Source organism: Sycon ciliatum, chromosome 8 (genome assembly GCF_964019385.1).
Source record: "Sycon ciliatum chromosome 8, ocSycCili1.1, whole genome shotgun sequence".
NCBI lineage: Eukaryota > Metazoa > Porifera > Calcarea > Leucosolenida > Sycettidae > Sycon > Sycon ciliatum.
In genome coordinates, this window is record NC_088650.1 from 22311059 (window position 1) to 22331049 (window position 19991).

General features: G+C 47.3%; 2 protein-coding genes across 2 annotated transcripts; one reads left to right on the forward strand and one right to left on the reverse strand.

Annotated features, from left to right (window-relative positions):
• Positions 1-6456: 6456 nt before the first annotated feature.
• On the forward strand, positions 6457-8725 carry LOC135823627 (piggyBac transposable element-derived protein 4-like). The gene is made up of 2 exons (XM_065336473.1): positions 6457-6789; positions 6945-8725. The coding sequence occupies exons 1-2, from the start codon at positions 6468-6470 to the stop codon at positions 8723-8725; spliced, it is 2103 nt and encodes a 700-aa protein (XP_065192545.1). The 5' UTR covers positions 6457-6467.
• A 2951-nt stretch (positions 8726-11676) lies between these two features.
• On the reverse strand, positions 11677-13265 carry LOC135822344 (actin-3-like). Its single transcript, XM_065335087.1, has 3 exons — positions 12968-13265; positions 12681-12791; positions 11677-12505 (listed from the first exon to the last, which is right to left on the reverse strand). Exons 1-3 carry the CDS (start codon positions 13220-13222, stop codon positions 11741-11743), a joined length of 1131 nt encoding a protein of 376 aa, XP_065191159.1. The 5' UTR covers positions 13223-13265; the 3' UTR covers positions 11677-11740.
• Between the last annotated feature and the right edge of the window lie 6726 nt (positions 13266-19991).

Sequence of the window (19991 nt, forward strand, 5' to 3'; positions counted from 1 at the left end):
TACGTTACCACAAGAAGCAAATCAATTCCCTTGTTTAGATTCCTCCCTTGACACTACCACTCCTCGGTTCCAGATGCCAACATTTTCACCAGGTCAAGTCCACTATGACCTTACACATCTTTCGTCTCGAAAATCGACTTCAAGTAATTATATTATTCCAGTACTCCGGTCCATGGCTGATTTAGTATGCGAGTCCTTGTCTTACTTGTTCAACTCCAGTCTATCCACATCACAATTTCCCACTGCATGGAAATCAGCAACGGTTATTCCTCTTTTTAAGGGTAAAGGAAGTGCTTCTTTGCCCACGAACTACCGTCCAATTTCACTGCTCCATCCCATCAGCCGCCTCTTTGAATCCCGCATAGCCCATCACCTGAACAGCTTTCTTTACCGTAATTGAATAATTTCGCCCAGTCAATTTGCTTACGTTCCACAACGATCAGCTATGGATCAACTCATTCTTTTGACCCATCAGATTGCCCGTCTCTCTGATAGAGGCCAGAGATTTGACTGTGCATTTCTCGACTTCCAGAAAGCGTTTGATAAAGTACATCATCCTACGCTCCTGCGCCACATGAATGCATTCATTGCACCAGAGGCACACGCCTGGTTTGGGTCCTACTTGCTTGACCGTAGTCTAAATGTGAAGCTGGATGGAACTCACTCTTCTCAATATATACTAAATTGTGGTGTTCCCCAGGGTTCGTACCTTGCCCCTCCCCTTTTTCTTTTGTATATCAATTCCCTTCCTGACATAGTAAACCACACCTCACCCTTTCTCTTTGCTGATGATGTCACTCTTCTAAATGCTCATAATGTATCTCTCTTCTTAGATGAGAACATGTCCCACCTCCAGCAGGATCTGGCCAGCTGCCAGAATTGGGCTCAGAATATCCATGGGAAATTTTCTCCAGAAAAACTTTCATCTTTTCGAATCATGACATTCCTGACTCCTCTGTTTTAATGGACGGCGTTCCTATTGCCTTTGGACGTTCTGCTAAGCATCTCGGCGTACAGCTCAGTGATGGTTTGAAGTTCCATGACCACTTCCACACCATCTTCAGGAAGTTTCAGCAACGAGTCAACCTGTTGTGTTTCATGGGCAGACATTTACCGTCGTCCCATATTCTCCTCTTGTATAAGTCTTATGTGCGTCCGGCAATTGAGTATGCTATTCCGGTCTGGTCATTTAGGATCACATCCGCTCAGTTAGAGTCCCTTGATGTACTCCAGGCTAAGGTTTGCCGGCGACTCCTGAAATCTGCAAAAATAACCTTTGATATCTATGAATCAAAATCCAATTTGAATAGATTGTGTCACTTAGAATCTCTGCAATTTCGCCGCATCTTTATTTCTCTTGTTGTTTTATTTAAGTACATCAATTTCCACCCAGAATATCTCTCTCGCTTTGCGATAACCATATCACGTAGTGCCCGTAGGCCCAAAAAGCTCGTTTTTACCTCACATGGTCGTATTTTTTCATCCCTTTCCTACAGAAAACTGGTTCTCTTTGGAATTGTCTTCCACCCCGATTGACAACTTTAGATTCCCTATCTGAATTCAAGCGTCATTTACGTATTCACATTGCTAAGTATCAGTTCGACTGCACTGGTACACCTTTGATGTGCAATCATTGATTTACATGCTTGTTCTTTTCTTTTCTGTTTTACTTTCTTTCCTTGTGTTTCTTATTATTCCTTTTACAAACCAACATTTCACACTCACTTTGCGCACTTTCTCTCGCATCCTTAACTATGTTGCTAGTACATACACAAATAGGAGATCCCCCAGATAGCCTTTGGGTAATCCTGAAATAAAGATTTTTTTATTTTTTATTATTATTATAAGATCCCAGGAGGTTTTACTCTTGGTGCTCTTATGTCCTGTATACGAAATCCGCTACGCCATCCATTACATTAGCTCTTTCCCTTTTGAACTGTAGTGTAGTGTAGGACTGATTGCACACGTTGACGGTTCAGTGGGAGCTCAGGCTGAGATACACATTCAGCACACGTTCATGAGTTGGAAGCTCTAGCTCTCTTCTTATGAAGTCCACGTGCATGTATGCTAAGCCGCTCAAAGCCTATCTTCCTTCATGCACGCCCTGTATGTCGAGGTCCCTGGGCCACCGACCAGTATGTATCTCGTACATGTACCGTGTATTGGCCCTGTTATGTCGGCTTGATGGGGCAGAGAGTCGGCACTGCTTTCATTTTGTCACACACTAGTCTTGACCGTGTACAACCCAAAGGACACTCAAGAAGCCCCTCAGTGTTAATCAGTTCAAACAGACAACTGACTCACTGAGCTGAGCAGGGAGTGTATTGTGTTGATAACAATATGTTACATCGCTTGGTGTAAGCCAGTGATTCATCATCTACTAGTATGACCTAACGTCAGTGCGTTAGTGGTGCTGCAGTGCTGATTGCAAGCAAGGCGGTACATAGCTAGAAGGTACAGTGTTAAAGTCATGATAAAGAAACCGAAGAGAGATAACGAGCTCTTGAGAAGGACGCAGGTCAGCAATGGAGAGCGAGAGGGAGAGAGAGAAAGAGTGAGCGTGAGAGCGAGCACGCGTGCGAGAGAGAGAGCGAAAGAAAGAGAGTGTGTGTGTACATGTATGTGTGTGTGTGTGTGTGTGGCCAGAAAAAGCCACTTCATAGCTGTGTGGTGTAGATCAGGCTGAATAGTGGTGGTCAATTCTTCAGTCTTGCAAGCTGTTGAATGGTGCAATCCCAGCACAAGCTGCTATGGCTTCTGCTGTAGCATCGCTATCATCGCCTCCGGCGATGGGCGTCAAAAGAAAAGGTCAAAGGTGTGTGTATGTGTTTGTGTGTGTGTGTGTGTGTGTGTATGTGTGTGTGTGTGTGTGTGTGTGTGTGTGTGTGTGTGTGTGTGTGTGTGTGTGTGTGTGTGTGTGTGTGTGTGTGTGTGTGTGTGTGTGTGTGTGTGTGTGTGTGTGTGTGTGTGTGTACGTGTGTGTGTACGTGTGAGAGAGAGAGAGGGGGGGGGGGGGAGTGAGAGAGAAAGAAAGGAGAGAGACTCGCCAACAATGCATGTGTAAGTTAGAATACGTGTCGCACAACGGTAAGAAGAACGCACTTTAGTATGCGAAAATCAAGAAAAGGCTCTAGCGTCCATAGCGACCACGGGAACGGCCATACGATGTACGGGAGGCTGGTCGATATTGAGCACGAGGAGAGCTAGTGCGGCCACGATTGTAACTGGGACGACCGCCGTAGGTTGGGCGACCTCCATAGCCAGGGCGACCGCCCCTACTGGGACGGCCTCCGTAGCTGGGATGACCACCGCGGCTGGGACGACCCCCATAGCTGGGACGACCTCCAGAGCTGGGACGACCCCCATAGCTGGGACGACCTCCAGAGCTGGGACGACCCCCATAGCTGGGCCGACCTCCGTAGCTGGGCCGACCTCCGTAGCTGGGCCGCCCTCCGCGGTTTGGGCGACCTCCATAGCTTGGGCGACGTCCGTACCGAGGGCGGCGAGTTGGGCGGCGAGTTGGGCGACACGGCGAAACGCGACCTCGTGCCCGAGTTCGGCGAGATCGACGACGGCGGCGTCGACCAATTCTTCTGAACAAGCCACCGATCGAAGAGACAAGGGGACCAGCCACTTGTCCAATCAATGGTGTTACGGCGGGAAGCAGACTGCTCAGTGCTGCACCGATTGCACGACGTTGTGGCACGGCTACTGGGTCTGGTGATCGCTGTTGTAGTCCTGTACCACTAGATTCGGGAGATTTCGTCTGTGTCTTTGTAGCTGCTGCTGCTGAACTGCTGGAAGGTTTTGGGCTGGTTTGTTGCTGTTGTTGTAGCCTAGCAAGTGCACTGAGTGCAGCCAATGTCTCTAGATCATCCTGGAGGTCGTCTTCCATATCTTCGTTGTCATCACCATCATCATCGCCTTCATCATCTACCCCATCGCCGTCTTCATCCTCATCCTCCTCAGTCTCAAGGTCCAGCATGACGTCACTGTTGCTCTCCATGTCGTCCTCATTATCATCTCCATCCCTGACCTCATCGGTGAACTCGTTGACGTCATCAGCATCATACTGATCCACATCATACATCACCTGGTCTCGGGCGTTGGAGTCATACTCCATATCATTCTGGCTAACCACCGCCTCAGCCTCATCGACATCCTCACTGCTATCCGTACTCGTATACGTGCTGGTATCCGTCGCTGATGCCTTGTTCATTCCAAGCAGCTGTCTGATGGCGTCAAGATTATGCTCAACTTTGGATGTTGAAAGGGTATCTTTGCGGACTACATGATGTTCGGATACCGGGCTCGCACTAATACTGTTGAACTGACCATAGAGCAAGGTGACCAGTATCAGCACTGCACCTCTATCACCGGCTGGGATTCGCATGGTGATGGTGACCGAGAGGTTTGTGACCTGTCTCTACTGTTTGGTCGCGTCGAGGCAGACGGAAGGACTCAAAGTTGAGTTCTTGTCGAAGCCGGAAACTGATAAGCTAACAGTGAAGCGCCTGGCTTTTATTTGCCCCGAAATGGTGTGCGGGAGGATGGGTTCTTCGTAGCAGCCGTTACCGTCCGACCTTCATCATCTTATGTTGCCATTAACTGCATGCATCGTCGTCAGACAGTATTGCTAGTGGCCGGGTGACCCTGGCTAGCTGATTATGCCCTGTTTCGGACAGAGGCGTACCCTGCTCTTGATGTGTGTGTCTCTTGCCGTGGCAGAGCACGCTGTAATGAAGTACAGAGTTTACTGGCCAAGGTGGGAACGGGCGGTGTGCTGCACAACACGCACATGCCTACCAGCTTCTACAATACTACAATACCCAAGAGGTCAAGATACTAGCAATTCGTCCTCTTCTCTGGGTCCGGCTTTGATTCCGCATTGCAGAACACCTACAATTGTAGCAGTTTATCTGAAGTTGCTGTGAGCTGCGTCATTCTCTGTTGTACTCGGCACTATGCAGAAGTAATAGGCACTGTTGACTTCTGGAGAAAGCATGTCTATCGTGACGAGTTGGCGGCGTCAACTGGATTGTACAAGCATTTCGAAATTCCACTTTGCACGTATTCCGAAGAGGATGCATTTGGACTCGGATGGAGAGGCAAGGATAAATTTATAGAAAAGGAAAATGACCAAGGCACTACAACCAGCTCATGCGATAACATTTGCACAGTGCACGACACTGACCGACGATGCTGACGTTTTACAACTAACTGGCTAGCAGCTCTAGCGCATCTCGCATGCGCACTCCAACAGCCTTTCAACTTGGAAGGTTTTTTAAGTTATATGATAACATAGGAGGGGAAGGTGACCGAGCTAGATGTGCTAGAGCTGATGACCAGTTTAGTTGTAGAACGTCAGTACCGTCGGTTAGTGTCGTGCAATGTTATCGCATGAGCTGATTGTTAAGTGACTGGTGGTGTCAGTGGACATTATAGCGTAACTTGTAGTTCCCTGGTCCGTTTCCTGTTCTATACGGCTACATTGTCATGTAAATATTTATACCAATTGGCAAAGAAGGATGGATGGGTTTGGCAACTGCTATATTCCGTTGACAACACAATATTGAAGCCGGTCCCGTTCACCCATTCGTTTACATTTAATTCCCTCGATAAGTATCCTTTATTTTAACTGTTAAATTACAAGTGCACACGAAGATTTAAAGAAAGAGGGCTGTTGCCTCTCTAGCACTCTTTTTCACAGAAACCTGACAGACTCAGCATTCTATCTCTTCCGCCATTGTACTACTGTGTTCTGAAGCACAGGTTGGAATCGGGTTTTCTATGTCTCTCGTCACGGCGTACATGGTTATCCACACCATAATGGTCAAAGAGAGTAACTACTGCTTCTTCTTGAATCTTCGCGAGCTGAGGAATCTCAGATATTACACGTTCGGAGAGTTCTTCAAACATCAATCTTATCTCTAGGCTAGTCAGTGGCGGAGTACTATTAGTGTTCGTGTTCGGCAGTACACTATAGCTGCTGCATTAGTGTAGTTACAATGTACATTACATGTATTGTAGTTCTCCAGGCATAGCAGGAGTGAGTAGTAGTTCAGCAAGCTTACCAACCTGCATCAATCGTTCGGTGTGTGATTTGCCCCCCCCCCCTTCACTTAGTGCAAGGGTAATGCGCCGATCGATCACGTCCTGAACGACCCAGAGTATACCTGCAACGATTTAACCCTTTGAGCACGCGTGACGTTCTGACACGTCATGACCACTGCCGGCGCATGCCACTGTGACACGCGTGACGTTCTAGAACGTCACGAGTCTGTACGGTACTACATCGATTATGCTGTTCTTCCGTGGCGTCGATCTAAGCTGTACCGCTGCACAGTGGACTCCTAGTATGTACGAGTACAGTATAAAAAAAACTGCGAGTCGCTCCGTAAGTTTGAACTGGAGTTACATGCGCGTGCATACATTTCAAAAAATTGAAATTTGGCCGATCTGTAGAGATGGCTCGTCGTAGGTTTGCCGCGGAAGAGGCCCTCCAGGAGGTTTTCATGGACCCTGACAGCGATGTCGAGCCGTGGTCAGGGGATGATAGCTTCGATTCTGGCGACGGGAGTGACGAGGAGTCGCTCCCGGATCTCGTATCGATACCTGGTTCGCCTGACGATATTGGTGTGACGCACGGCGACGAGCGCGATCAACACGACGTAGGTGACGGCGCTGCCAGTGCCGCGAGCGGGGAGATTGAGAGCGACGAGGACCTTTCATGCAAGAGCCATGTCCTTGCCACCGAGAATCTGAGCGCCCATGACGATGGTTCTGAAGGTAAGAATAAATTTGACGACTTGGAGAATAAATATTTGCAATGTGAAAATTTGAAAATTTGAAATTATCACGACTTGATGTGCAATGCGTGTACTGGCTACAGACTATACTATGGTATATTTAGGTATCTCTTTACATATGTGCCACACATGTAGGTATTTGGAAAAAAGAAGATAACACACCTCTGCTACCTCAGTTCACTGGTACACCTGGCATGCAAGTGGAAATGCCTGACGATGCGACTCCATACGAGTATGTGCGCTTGTACTTCACCGATGCTATGTGGAGTCTACTTGTTGACGAGACCAATCGCTTTGCCCGACGGTACATAGACGCTAATCTGGAAACCCTGGCACCGCGCGCCCTTGCTCGGAGCTGGAAGCCGGTGACCATGTCCGAAATGAAGATCTTCCTGGCGCTCTATCTGACGACAGGCATTCTCTGGAAGCCAGCACTGGACCAGTACTGGAGTAAGGATGCACTGATTTCCACGCCATCGTTCTCGGCTGCCATGAAGCGGGACAGATTCATGAGTATCCTCATGTTTCTGCATTTCTCGGACAACGCTGCACCGGACGAAGCTGACAAGCTACGGAAAATTCGCCGCCTGTTAGATCTGTTTATCGATCGTTTTCAGGCAGTGTACACGCCACGCAAAACCATCTGCATCGACGAGGAATTGGTGGCGTGGAAGGGCCGACTGAGCTTTCGCCAATTTATTCCATCTAAGCGTGCTCGATTTGGTATCAAGATTTTTGCCCTGTGCGAGGATTCTGGATATATGTATAACTTCATTGTGTACGTCGGCAAAGATAATGTCAATCTCAGCCCGGACATGGTGAAGCAGCTGGGAGCATCGGGCGCTGTCGTCGCGAAGCTGATGATTCCACTTGAGAATCAGGGACACCACCTGTATGTGGACAATTGGTATTCCAGCCTGCCACTCGCCAAGTACCTCAGTCAGCACCAGACCGGTGTATGCGGCACCATCCGCAAAAACCGGGTTGGTTTGCCGAAGCGACTGACTGGCTATAAGCAGCTGAAGAAATCAGAATACACTTACCGTAGCTCGCAAGGAGCGCTTGTCGTAAAGCTTCAGGACACAAAGGAAGTCATGTTCCTCTCCACTTTGCACCGTGCCAATGCTGTGCCAACTGGCAAGCGTGATCGAGAAGGAAAGGCTGTCAAGAAGCTACAGGTAGTCCATGACTACAACCGGTACATGGGTGGTGTGGACCGGAACGACGCCATGCTCTCAAACTACACTGCTGCACGCAAATCCACCAAGTGGTACAAAAAGCTCGGCACACATATCCTGGAGGAAGGGCTACTGAACGCGTTCATCTTGTACCAGAAAGCTGGCGGCAAGCGAAAACACTATGATTTTATTCGAATTGCGATGAGTGAGCTGTTGGCCGAAGGTGTCAAGGGACGACATCTAGATGCAGCAGCACCTGCAGCAGCAGCGCCAACAGCGGCAGCAGCAGCAGCAGCACCTGCAGCAGCAGAAGCACCAGCAGCAGTACCAACAGCAACAGCATCCGGACCAGCTCCAGCTGAGCCAACGGAACCTCATCCGGCAGCAGCGACAGCAGCAGCAGTAGTTGAACCGCTACCAGCAGCGGCAGAGATTGCGGAGCCAGCCCAAGTATGCCCAGCTGCCCCAGGACGCCATCCTGATGTTGTTGCAGCAGCACCGACTCGCACACAGACTCACCACCAAAGCCCAAGCAGGTTGACTGGACGTCACCATCCAGCATTTGTCCCACCAACACCCAAGAAGGAAAAGCCGCTGAAGCGGTGCGTCGTTTGCTGGGCGAGAGGCAGGCGCAGGGAGAGCCGCGAGTGCTGCATGTCATGTCCGGGGCAGCCAGGCCTGTGTTCAGTGCCTTGCTTTGGAATCTACCACACCGAGTATGACTATGGCCAAATTTGATGGTGCTGGAGCAAAGGAGCACAGCAGTTCACTGTTATCATGTACATACTGTATATATTGTAAATATAACGCCAAATTAGCGTAAAACTACCTTTCTGAAAACGGTCATAACTTTTGTAATTTTTGTTGTATTTCCAAAACAAAAACAGTTCTGTGCTCAGGATACATGAAAGAATCGTTTGAAATCAAGTTTGCTCACATAGAGTGAATTTAAAATTTTGTCATTTTTGTACTGCGTGGCAGAGGTTTTCAATGGGCCCGGACTCAAAAGGTTAAAAGTACAGGCATGTACATGTCTAACCATTGGTCTCTGCGATCAAGAGTACATAACCAGTGCATGGGGGTTATGTACTCTTGCTGCGATGCATAGTCAGATCTGGCGATTTACGTCTGTGCAGGAGAGGGACATGACATACTAGTAGTCGTATCAATAGTCACTATTGAATAAAAGTGATTATATTGCCGGTGTCAAGTCAGCCATACCCTGCAATTTTATCCGGTATAGACAGAGTATAAGGGCAGTGGCGCAGGGGCCTGTGACAGTGGCAATGGCAGAAATACATGTACGCTATGGATACTGTCAAGACGACAAGAGTACTTGCACATACATGTATAATACTAGTAACCCCGGGATGTACTCTTGATACCGTACACTACAAGTTTCCAACCTGGCAGATGGTTCACAGTGGTGATCAACAGGACATGCTCCTTACCACGTACGTAGAACTAACTGCGTTACAGTATCTTCGCATCCCGCGGTGAGATTCGTGTCCTCTTGACTTTCAGCAGTGAAAACATCTGCTTGCGCCGGCATACACTCGAATGTCTCTATTCCACAGCATGGGCCGCTATGGACGCAACGTGCATAACATAGACGCACGCACTTAACCAGCAGCACGTCTGCTGAAAGCGCCCTTCCACTGGCTAAAGTGACTATGCTTGGCTCAGGATGGACACAACAACTGAACAAGGTTTCACTGTGACTCTGCTCTGGCCATGGCCGTCATCTGGTTGCCGCGAAGCCTCGCCACTGCCCTGCTCTTGCGGGAGACATCATGCAACGGGTTAGGCGAAGACGCAGAGCCCTCAACGCTGCTGGCACTGGGTATTGTGCAATCGCCGAACGACCAGCAGCAGTCAAGAATCAGATTGATTGTACTGGTCGAGAACCAGAAGGACCCGCTAGCTCTACGAGGTGATCCGCAATTATGATTGTATTAAACGTGGTAGTAAATTCTCTATTTTTCTTGTACTTTCCGGGACCATAATGTGTCAACTGTTGCTATGAAGTTGAAGTTTGGTCTTCTGTTAACATGTTGTGCCCTCTCCAAAAATCTGGCCTGGCCGGCGGTCTGTAAAGGTACAACATGTCCCCCGATCCTGCAGCAAGGGTGTCAGTTTTGAGGCCATAAAAGTAGGTGTACATGTACTACCAAGAGTACTCTTGGTAGTACTAGTATCAATGACGATAGCATTGAGTAAAGTACATGTACACCCGGGAATGTCACTCACAGACCTGTAAAAGCGCAATGGCAAGGTACAGGCGCAGTCAGGCACCAGTTCTCCGAGTGTCGAACAGCATTTTGGTCCGACCACATCTCGGCTACATGCAAGATCAGAGTGCAACAGTTTATGGACTCTTAGTACATGTACATAGGTGAAACCAATATTGAATTATAAATTGTGCTAATCTATTCAACATTTTTGTCACCGCAATGGCCCAATCGCCCTCCAAGGAAGCTTATCAGAATAATAAATATCATCGTGAGACGTTCTATCGAAACAAGAGTGGCATGGGCGACCAATAGCTACGAAAAGAGAGAACAATGGGAGTTATTGGTCATCCTTGCTCCTCGATTATACGAGTCGTAGTCGCTGTTGAGCACCGCTGATAAACGTATGGAAAAAATGAATACAAAAGACTTTCCGAATCGGGCTCGCTTCAACAGGCTTTGCCGACCTTCAGTGACGCCAATATATTGCAACAGATTTTATTGCCTTGGAATTTGCGAAATGGTGAATACAAAATGACCTTAAAAACTGCAAATAGATAATGAATACAATCAAAGCAAGAGTGCATAAACAGTTTATGGCAGGGAGCCCTACACATAATATTATGTGTAGGGCTCCCTACGGACTCTTGATCAAAGTCATGTTGGGAGAAATGCAGTATGTAAAGGTGAAGAGTACATGACCCCCGTTTATGACCTTTGCAACCCCTCGATCGGCCGGGCGTTGAAATCGAAGGCAGCGTCAAATGATACCCGAGACTGAAGTACAGTTATAGTACACATACTGTAAATAGGACAATTTTTCCACACTTTTTTTTCCGACTGTCCACACTGCATTTATTCGCACAGCAGAAAAGCAACCAACAGAAAATCACGGAGTCATAGCAAACAAAACAAGATCATCGGATAATAAAAAGTGTGGCTAGACACGGCTACTCCGCAAGAGTCTCAGTCACGCAACTGACAGTCGTTGACTGCCAGCACAACAGGAGTGGCAGCATCCAAACGACTGCGGTAGGGAGAAGCACGGTGACCACGGAGGCTCATGTTGCAGGATCGAACCAAAGCAAAGGAGACAAGAGAGCGGATCCAGGACATGACGGAGGAGTCCCACCACACATTTAGGGTTTCACTTCAATGGTGCTATCATTACGGTGTACATCAAAACTAAAGCCAAGCCTAACCTTGCACTATGTACACTGTTCACAGACTAGACAAGAGTAGACAAAAAGAAAAGTTCCGCACAACTTGGAAACCTGAGACAAAACTACACAAACAAAATGCTTCAATGGACTTCCCGAAGTTTGTAATGTCTCACGCGAACTGTATCATGCACCGTGTCACCCCACACCACAGAATGCAAACAATAGATGTGACCACACCATTACTTGCAAAGTTTCATGCAATTTTCTCACCCAACATACTGCAGCAGAAGACCAGTCAGTTTAGCTCAATACTCCTCAAATTCAAACGAAAATGAAAAAGCAAGAAAGAAAAGAAATGTTTAGAAGCATTTGCGATGGACAATGCTGGGGCCGGACTCGTCGTACTCCTGCTTGGAGATCCACATCTGCTGGAAGGTGGAGAGGGAAGAGAGGATGGAGCCTCCGATCCATACGGAGTATTTGCGCTCTGGTGGAGCAATGATCTTGATCTTCATGGTTGGTGGGGCAAGGTTGGTGATCTCCTTCTGCATACGGTCGGCAATACCTGGGTACATGGTGGTACCACCGGACAGGACAACGTTGGCGTACAGGTCCTTACGGATGTCGACGTCGCACTTCATGATGGAGTTGTAGGTGGTCTCATGGACTCCAGACTGCTCCATTCCGAGGAAGGATGGCTGGAAGAGAGCCTCAGGGCAGCGGAAACGCTCATTGCCGATGGTGATGACCTGACCGTCGGGAAGCTCGTAGCTCTTCTCCAGGGAGGAGCTCTGGGCAGATGTGGCCATCTCCTGCTCGAAGTCGAGGGCAACATAGCAGAGCTTCTCCTTGATGTCACGGACGATTTCACGCTCAGCGGTGGTGGTGAAAGAGTATCCACGCTCGGTGAGGATCTTCATGAGGTAGTCGGTCAAGTCACGGCCAGCCAAGTCGAGACGGAGGATGGCGTGGGGAAGGGCGTATCCCTCATAGATGGGGACGGTGTGGGACACACCATCACCGGAGTCCAAGACGATACCGGTGGTACGTCCAGAGGCGTACAGGGAGAGCACAGCCTGGATGGCGACGTACATGGCGGGGGTGTTGAAGGTCTCGAACATGATCTGAAAACAGATAGAAGAAATGAAAGGAGGAAGGCAATGAGGGTATGACGAAACACACAACCACAGGGCAGTACGAATATCACTTGAACGGAAGAAACATTGCACAAGAAAATACAAATCCTACAGATACAGGAAGAACTGAGGAATAAACATAAACAGAAAGCACGGTATTTACCTGGGTCATCTTCTCGCGGTTAGCCTTGGGGTTGAGGGGAGCCTCGGTAAGGAGGACGGGGTGCTCCTCGGGGGCAACACGCAACTCATTGTAGAAAGTGTGATGCCAGATCTAAAGACAAAACAAAGAAAAAGAAAGCACTCGTCAGTAATTGTCGTAAAATATGCTCTCTTCCACATAAGGCAACGCCATGGGAGACATGTGGGGAAAAATGAACAAGTACCAAGATGTACAAATTGCAAACAAGACAAGCAAAACATCCAGTTGGCAATGGGCGAGATGCTTACCTTCTCCATATCATCCCAGTTGGTGACGATACCGTGCTCGATGGGGTACTTGAGGGTCAGGATACCTCTCTTGGACTGGGCTTCGTCTCCGACGTAGCTGTCCTTCTGGCCCATACCGACCATCACACCCTGATGGCGGGGACGACCAACAATGGAGGGGAAGACGGCGCGGGGTGCGTCATCACCGGCGAAACCGGCTTTGCACATACCGGAGCCATTGTCTACGACAAGAGCGGCAACGTCGTCGTCACACATGATGAAAGGAGAAGAGTTTCTCAAAACGTAAAGTGAAAGAACAAAATGAGAATGAACTGCGTCTGTGTCCCTGTGCCAGGTATACCCTTGTTCTCTGCTAGTTCTTGGAGTCACACTCTCATTTCCGAGAAACCACCTTGCGCGTGGCGTGTTTATGCGTACAGTGCATACTGCACACGTACACAGGGATTAGGAAATGCGAGCCATATTTTGCAGTGCTTTGCGCCGACCGATCGTGTAGTACGTAGACCGTCGGGATAGTGAACAAATGCGTAGAGCTAAAAAAAAAAGTTTTGGTTTTCTTCCGTTTTGGTGTAGATCTACATTTTTTTTTTTTGACTGGTAAAGCCTCTTGTACGCGGGCAAAGCAAAATTAATAAAAAGAAGAAGAGAAGAAAAACTAAACTAAAAGGAAGAAAAAAAACTAAACTGAAAAGGAGCACCCATTTTGTTGAGCCAGGGGCCGGCTGGCTCACGCCTGGCATGAAAATGGTGTAGATCTACAACTTTTACGATTTGCTCCGCGTACTACTACTAGTACCGTACTAGCAAGTAGATCTACTCGTACTGCAAAAAAACAAAAACAAAAAAACAAAAACAAATGCGTAGACATCTATCGTACATGTATACAGTTTTTTTTTCTGAGTAAAATCAGTGAGCATGTCATGAAAATAAACCCGAGAGTCGACACACGTACACGCTATCTGGCCCGCGGCCCGCCCTCTACAGTCCATTCATAAAAAAAATGGGTCCTGGCTCTGGCGAGCTCCCGTATTTGGCGATTTTTCGTGATTTCATCGTACACAGTGCAGTGCTGCGAACTTTGAAATTTGAAAAAGGGTCCAAAAAGGGTGCCTGAACTGGGGTTCGAACCGCAGAATGCACTGTTGCAGGCGGGGTCAAACGGCCTGGATTTTGATGGTTTTTCCCAATTCAGTGCTTTTGGGGCAAAACCTGGCCGAAATCCTATTCTTGCTATGGCTTGCTTTTTGGACAAAAAAACTTCAGAAACATAATTGGAAGAGGATTCCATATGGGATTCTGTCCCTTTGGAAAAACGCGGCCAATAATTCAATATTCCGCGGCAAATTCCGCGGGGAAAAGGGAGGTTTTCTGCGGCATTTTCTGTGGTAAAATCAAAAATCTGCGGCACTTTCTGCAAGGTTTTCGCAGGAGGGTATGACGGACACCCTCCTTGCATGAAGGAGTACTTTTCACACTAAAGTTTGCAGTCACAAACTGAATGAGAGTGAAGAATCTTGGAGATTTTGCACTCACCTACACTCGCAAGAGCATAATGTGCTCAAACAGATTGCAAAGTAGTTTTTCTGCTGTTTTCTGAGTAGTAATTTTACTAATTTATCCTAAAAAATTCAAATTCCAATAGTGTGGATTCCGTGATTTCCGCGGATGATGGCAATTTCTGCGAAATTTGCCGCGGCCGCGGAATCGCGTTTTTCCAAGGGGACAGGCCGGATTGCAGAAAAAAATTCTAAAAAAACTCAACGTTTGACCCATTTATGGCCAAAAGCTAGAAGTTCATTTTTTTCTGAATGGACTGTAGGCCTCTGTCTTTGGAGAACGGGAAAGCTGTTCATTGGCTACAACTACAACTACATGTACTGATGTAGCTGGGCAAAAACTGGGCAAAAATCTTGTGTATTCTGTACTGTGAGCTGTATTGGTTGGGGCGGCGCGTGGCTTGTGTAGCTATTAAATATACCAAGAGTACATAATGTACGAGTGCCAATTTTTACAACAAAAGTCTAGTCCTGGTACGAATCTGGTCACAGGGAGGAGTACGAGGTGGTTTGGCTTTTTTTATTGGTTGTAAAATGACGTTTTTTCAGTCACTTCTAGACCAGCTACGTCCAAATGAATTGTTGCAAGTGGAAGTGCTATCCTTCATGCCCGTTGTGTCCAAAAATGGGAATGATCCCACTTTGGAAAGTGTCTTGAATCATATCCTACTTTCATAGTATTCTCAGGATTCAAATAATTGGTGTGTCATTTTTTAACAAATTTGTAAAATGGCATCACAAACTGGGATATTCGGTCATCAATGTTCTGAAGTTAATAGAGATCACTTCAAGGATTGCTAGTGGATGAAAATAATTAATCTGTCCACAGAGGAGTGAACTGCATTGTATGCTGCGAAAGCCGTGTTTTTGTATTTGTAACTAGTGGCTGTGTTATGCGGTGGAATTGGATAGATAGCACAGCATCGCAGCGATGTTCGTTCTCACAGAGTGTATTCAGTGACCTACTGTTCTTCATTACTGTCTCTAGTGATGGCAAGACGCCTGACGTCGTCCAAAGGCCCTGCGGAAGCAATTCACTGCCCTCCTCGTCCATTCAGGAGCTCATTTTACACATTTTACACAAATGGCAAAGCACCCACCACTAGTTATACCAACGTGGCAGGGAGAATTAAATTATATGCACCAAATTTTCTGGTCAATGTGGATCTACGATAAATTGGCTCTCATTTGCCACCACCCATGTTTCGATACAGCCATCCGGAGCAGAGAAACAGCCAGAAGAAAAGCAAATTTTACACATTATTTTGTTAAAAAATGCCAAAATGTTAAAAAAAGCCAAATCACCTCGTATGTAGATAATCAAGCGAGGTACAGACAGTCCATCCTCAAGCGTTCGATCGAGACTTACACTGATTTTTTGCGATCTTTTTCTTGAGAACGATTCTCACCCTGAAATGACTTTCGGCGACTGACGTGAAAGAACACTCATGACACCCACCTCGTCGAATTGAGCATGCATTGTTTGTGGTGTATGAGTGCAGGAAGGTGGTATGTTCGCGAGGTGCATATCGAAAATGATCCGAAAGACTTTGTGATGGTGCCATTCGGCGGAGAACATTTGAATTTTTCGTACGATTCAGAGCAGTGGGCGAAAACGAGCCAGTAACCTGAAAGGAGGGCGTGAACAGGTGTAATTTTCGACAATGTGGTTGCCCTCGACCCTGCTCTCGGACATTCGAGTAATGGTTATGGCAAAATCGATGGTGCTCCAGGTTTTTCAGACGCATTTCTTGACCATACTCAATTCCGTAGATAAACCTGTGCACAGAAAGCACACAAGAGTTCAAACTAACTCCACTGTATTCAGTTCACGTGTTTTCCACAGATCCAAAACCCTCCTGGGACCAGGAAAGTGGACAATACGCTGGAGTATAGACGTGCACACTGCGAATACGCCCACGCGCCACTCCTGCACACCCGTGTCGGACATCACATAGTGGCCATGTCACGGTGCCGCAGACGTTATGGGCGTGCCCCACACGCTTGCGTTACACACGTTTAGATCCTACATGCACACGTGGAGCACAAACATGTCAAACATGCGTGCCGCGGATGCACACACATTGTTCGTACATGCCGGATACACTTCGCATACATCACATGTGTGTGCGCGCACGTGCCACACCGTCGGAGGAATACAAACGAGCACGGACACGCACATATGAGAGTACCTCACCAACAAAGCCTAGCCAGGTTCGCACTCGGTTTCCCTATCAACAATAATTTCTGGCTAGAACAGTGCAGTAGCAATAGCCGAAACAGAGAGAACGCAACACGGGTGGCCGAGCAAGTGACATACAGCATAAACAAGACAAATGTACTTTGTACATTCACACACAGTCAACTTCTCTAATAACCACTGCGTATATAACGACAATTCACAAATACGACAGAATTTCCATGCCCAGAGCAAAGTGACACACAGCATAAACAAGACAAACGTACGTTGTACATTCACACACTTTTAAAAGTTTGTATACATGTACTGTAAAGTGAGAAACTTTCGCTAGAGATTAAATTTCGCTATTTTCGCGACCATCACACATTCGCGAATATAAATCGCCGTAAACCTCTCCGTACACTGATTGTAGACAGTACAAGATCCGATTGAAAAGATAGAATCGCAAACGTTTCTCATCGTGAACCAGCCCGATTTATGAAAACGCTAAATTTGCACGCCGCGAAAGTTTGTCGCTTTACAGTATGTGATTGTATTGATATGCTTTGGTTTTCTTTCCTCAAACTCAGAGTCAAAGGAGAAGTGACGCGTGCATCATAGACCGTTGAAGTTCGTGTGAATGCATCAGACGCACACATGTACAGGACACTTTGCATTTTTCAAACTGAAACCGTATACATAAGCATGCGTGCGCGTGTGTGTGTGTGTGTGTGTTTGTTTGTGTGCGGGGGGGGGGGGGGGGGTACGTGTACGTGTGAAGAGCAAAAACCAGTACTGATAAATTGATAATGCAGGCCAAGCAGAGAGGAACGCAAAGCAGACAATCACCTCTACATTGTAATCTCCTACAAATAACACATACATATACATGTAGCTTCATAAGCAGAAAACGAGATATTGTGAGCGCGACAGACTCACACACACACACACACACACGTGCGCGCGCGCACACACGCGCACACACACAACCCCCCCCCCCCCAACAGACTAGGGTCCGGCGGATTCTGCCGGCAGAAAATTGGCAGAATTCGGTACTTTTTCTGGTAAGTTTCATGCATGTTTGGTATGTGGATAAAGAAATGGAGCAGAATTCGAGGAATTGCCCGCCATAAGGTTTGTATGGTTCTGCCAATTTCACTGCTTTTCGAGCAGAATCTGCCACCTTTTCGAGCAGAATCCACCGGTTCCTACCACAGACACACACCACGAGACCATAAATCTGAAACGGCATGCATTTTGACACACACACGCACACATGCACACACGCACACACACACACACACACACACACACACACACACAGTCACACACACAGTCACACACACAACACACACACACACACACACACACACCACGAGACCATACATCTGAAACGGCATGCGTTTCGACAGGCTTTAGAAGGCCACGAGTTAGGTGATCCACATCAAGGCAATACGCACCACCAGCCCAGCTACATGTACCAATATCTCATACTAGACAGCAACTGAACGCGGCACACATACTACACACAAGAGCGCGTACAGCGGCAACTTTCTCCTTATGCTTACGGTTGTCGAATACAGCATTGACGACACACCGAGACACACAGAGGAACACAAACTAGGGTCTACAATGTACATGTATACACAGCTATGCGTTTGCGTGTTTTCATGCTCCCTTCAAAGGTTTATGTATACGGCATGTATGATTTATGTTGCTTGAGTACGCCCACTTTGAAGGTCGAAGTTGGATTATACAGGGCGTGAACAGGTGAGATTTTTATGTCTAGCTGTTAATTACCCTTACCTTAGCCCACCAAGGAAATCGGAATAATCAAACTCGATGGTGCTCCAACTTCATTTCGACGTAGAAAATTCGCTGTTTGAACATCTCAATTTCAAAGGGTAACCACTGATTTCGATGTGAAAAACGTTTCCTGATCGCCATAAAAAAATTCCTGCCGACACACACCATAACAAGCTCCAAGTTCACAAACAGTGTCCACAAACGGTTGCTCGTCATGAAGGTGGTTCGACACTTTCGACCAAATTCGTTCACTTCCGTATTCAGTTGACAATTATTTTTTGCCGTCATCAAGACTTATTTGGGCCCAAAAGCGCAAAAATCAGTGTAAGTCTCGATTAGTGGCAGAGATATGTTTTTTGCACGCTTGAGGATGGACTGAGAGGGCTTGATGGCTGATCAAAGCCCAAGGGTCCAGCCCGAGGGCCGTAGGCCCAAGGGCTGGGCCCGAGGGCTTTGATCAGTCATCAAGCCCGACTGTACCTCGCTTGAATATGCTTCAGACGATCCCCAACATTTTTTTTGATTTTGAATCAAACTCGCTTCATTCTTTGGGTGATCTCGAGTGTGGACAATGTCGGCCTTTCGTTTGGGATTTCAGAGCAGCCTGAAGTCTAAAGTGCATGTCGTTTTCGTCCCGTTCGTAAGTTTCACACAGAGATTACAGCAAAGGGAAAGTAATGTAAAACGTGTTTCGTGAGAAATTTCTCAGGACTCCGTGTCAAGAGCCAGACGTGGCTGAAGAGTCACGGAAGTATTTTCACTTCCACCACACACGCCTTGCTCACGCTGCATACTGCTGAGAGTTCTGCGGTGCTGGAGCTAGATTTCCAACTCCACAAGTTGCGGAAGTATTTTCACTTCCACCACACACGCCTTGCTCACGCTGCATACTGCTGAGAGTTCTGCGGTGCTGGAGCTAGATTTCCAACTCCACAAGTTGAGAGCCACCGGATCCCCGACCACCACCCCTATCGGTTTCTTGTTCTTATAGCCAGATCACCTTGAAAAGACTCTGAGATTGGGCATGATCAGGGCTTTGATGGTTTTGTCGTACAGTTGCCAATGGCAGCGGGCTTTGATGGTTTTCTCGTACAGGTTGTCAATGACAGCGGGCTTTGATGGAATATCAAAGCCCGCTCTCCGAGGCTGCTGATTGGTCGTAACCTAGCAAAGGGCACATGGGTCGTTTGAAGACATGATCAGTCATGGCCCAGATGCAGATTTGCTCGGCCTACATCGATATTTTGCCGCACAATTTTGCCACAAATATTTCTATTCTGCTTGGCATTTCCTTTCTCCGGCTCCGTCGATATTTTTGTTTTTGCTTTGGTTTTGCTCGAGATTAATGATAATTGTCGCTGATGACGACGATATGTTTGATTGAGCTCCTGCTGCTGCTCAACTTTCCACTGAAATGTAGCCATGAGTCTGTTTTCTACAACGTTTGTGCTTGTTTTCAACCTTGCCCTTGGTGACTGGTGAC

Excerpts from the sequence above, each read along its gene's own strand:
- LOC135823627 (XM_065336473.1), top strand. The coding sequence starts at position 6,468 with ATGGCTCGTCGTAGGTTTGCCGCGGAAGAGGCCCTCCAGGAGGTTTTC. Across the intron at positions 6,790-6,944 it reads CCATGACGATGGTTCTGAAG|GTATTTGGAAAAAAGAAGAT; the intron begins GTAAGAATAAAT and ends CCACACATGTAG.
- LOC135822344 (XM_065335087.1), bottom strand. The coding sequence starts at position 13,222 with ATGTGTGACGACGACGTTGCCGCTCTTGTCGTAGACAATGGCTCCGGT. Across the intron at positions 12,792-12,967 it reads ACTGGGATGATATGGAGAAG|ATCTGGCATCACACTTTCTA; the intron begins GTAAGCATCTCG and ends TTTTGTCTTTAG. Across the intron at positions 12,506-12,680 it reads ACCGCGAGAAGATGACCCAG|ATCATGTTCGAGACCTTCAA; the intron begins GTAAATACCGTG and ends ATCTGTTTTCAG.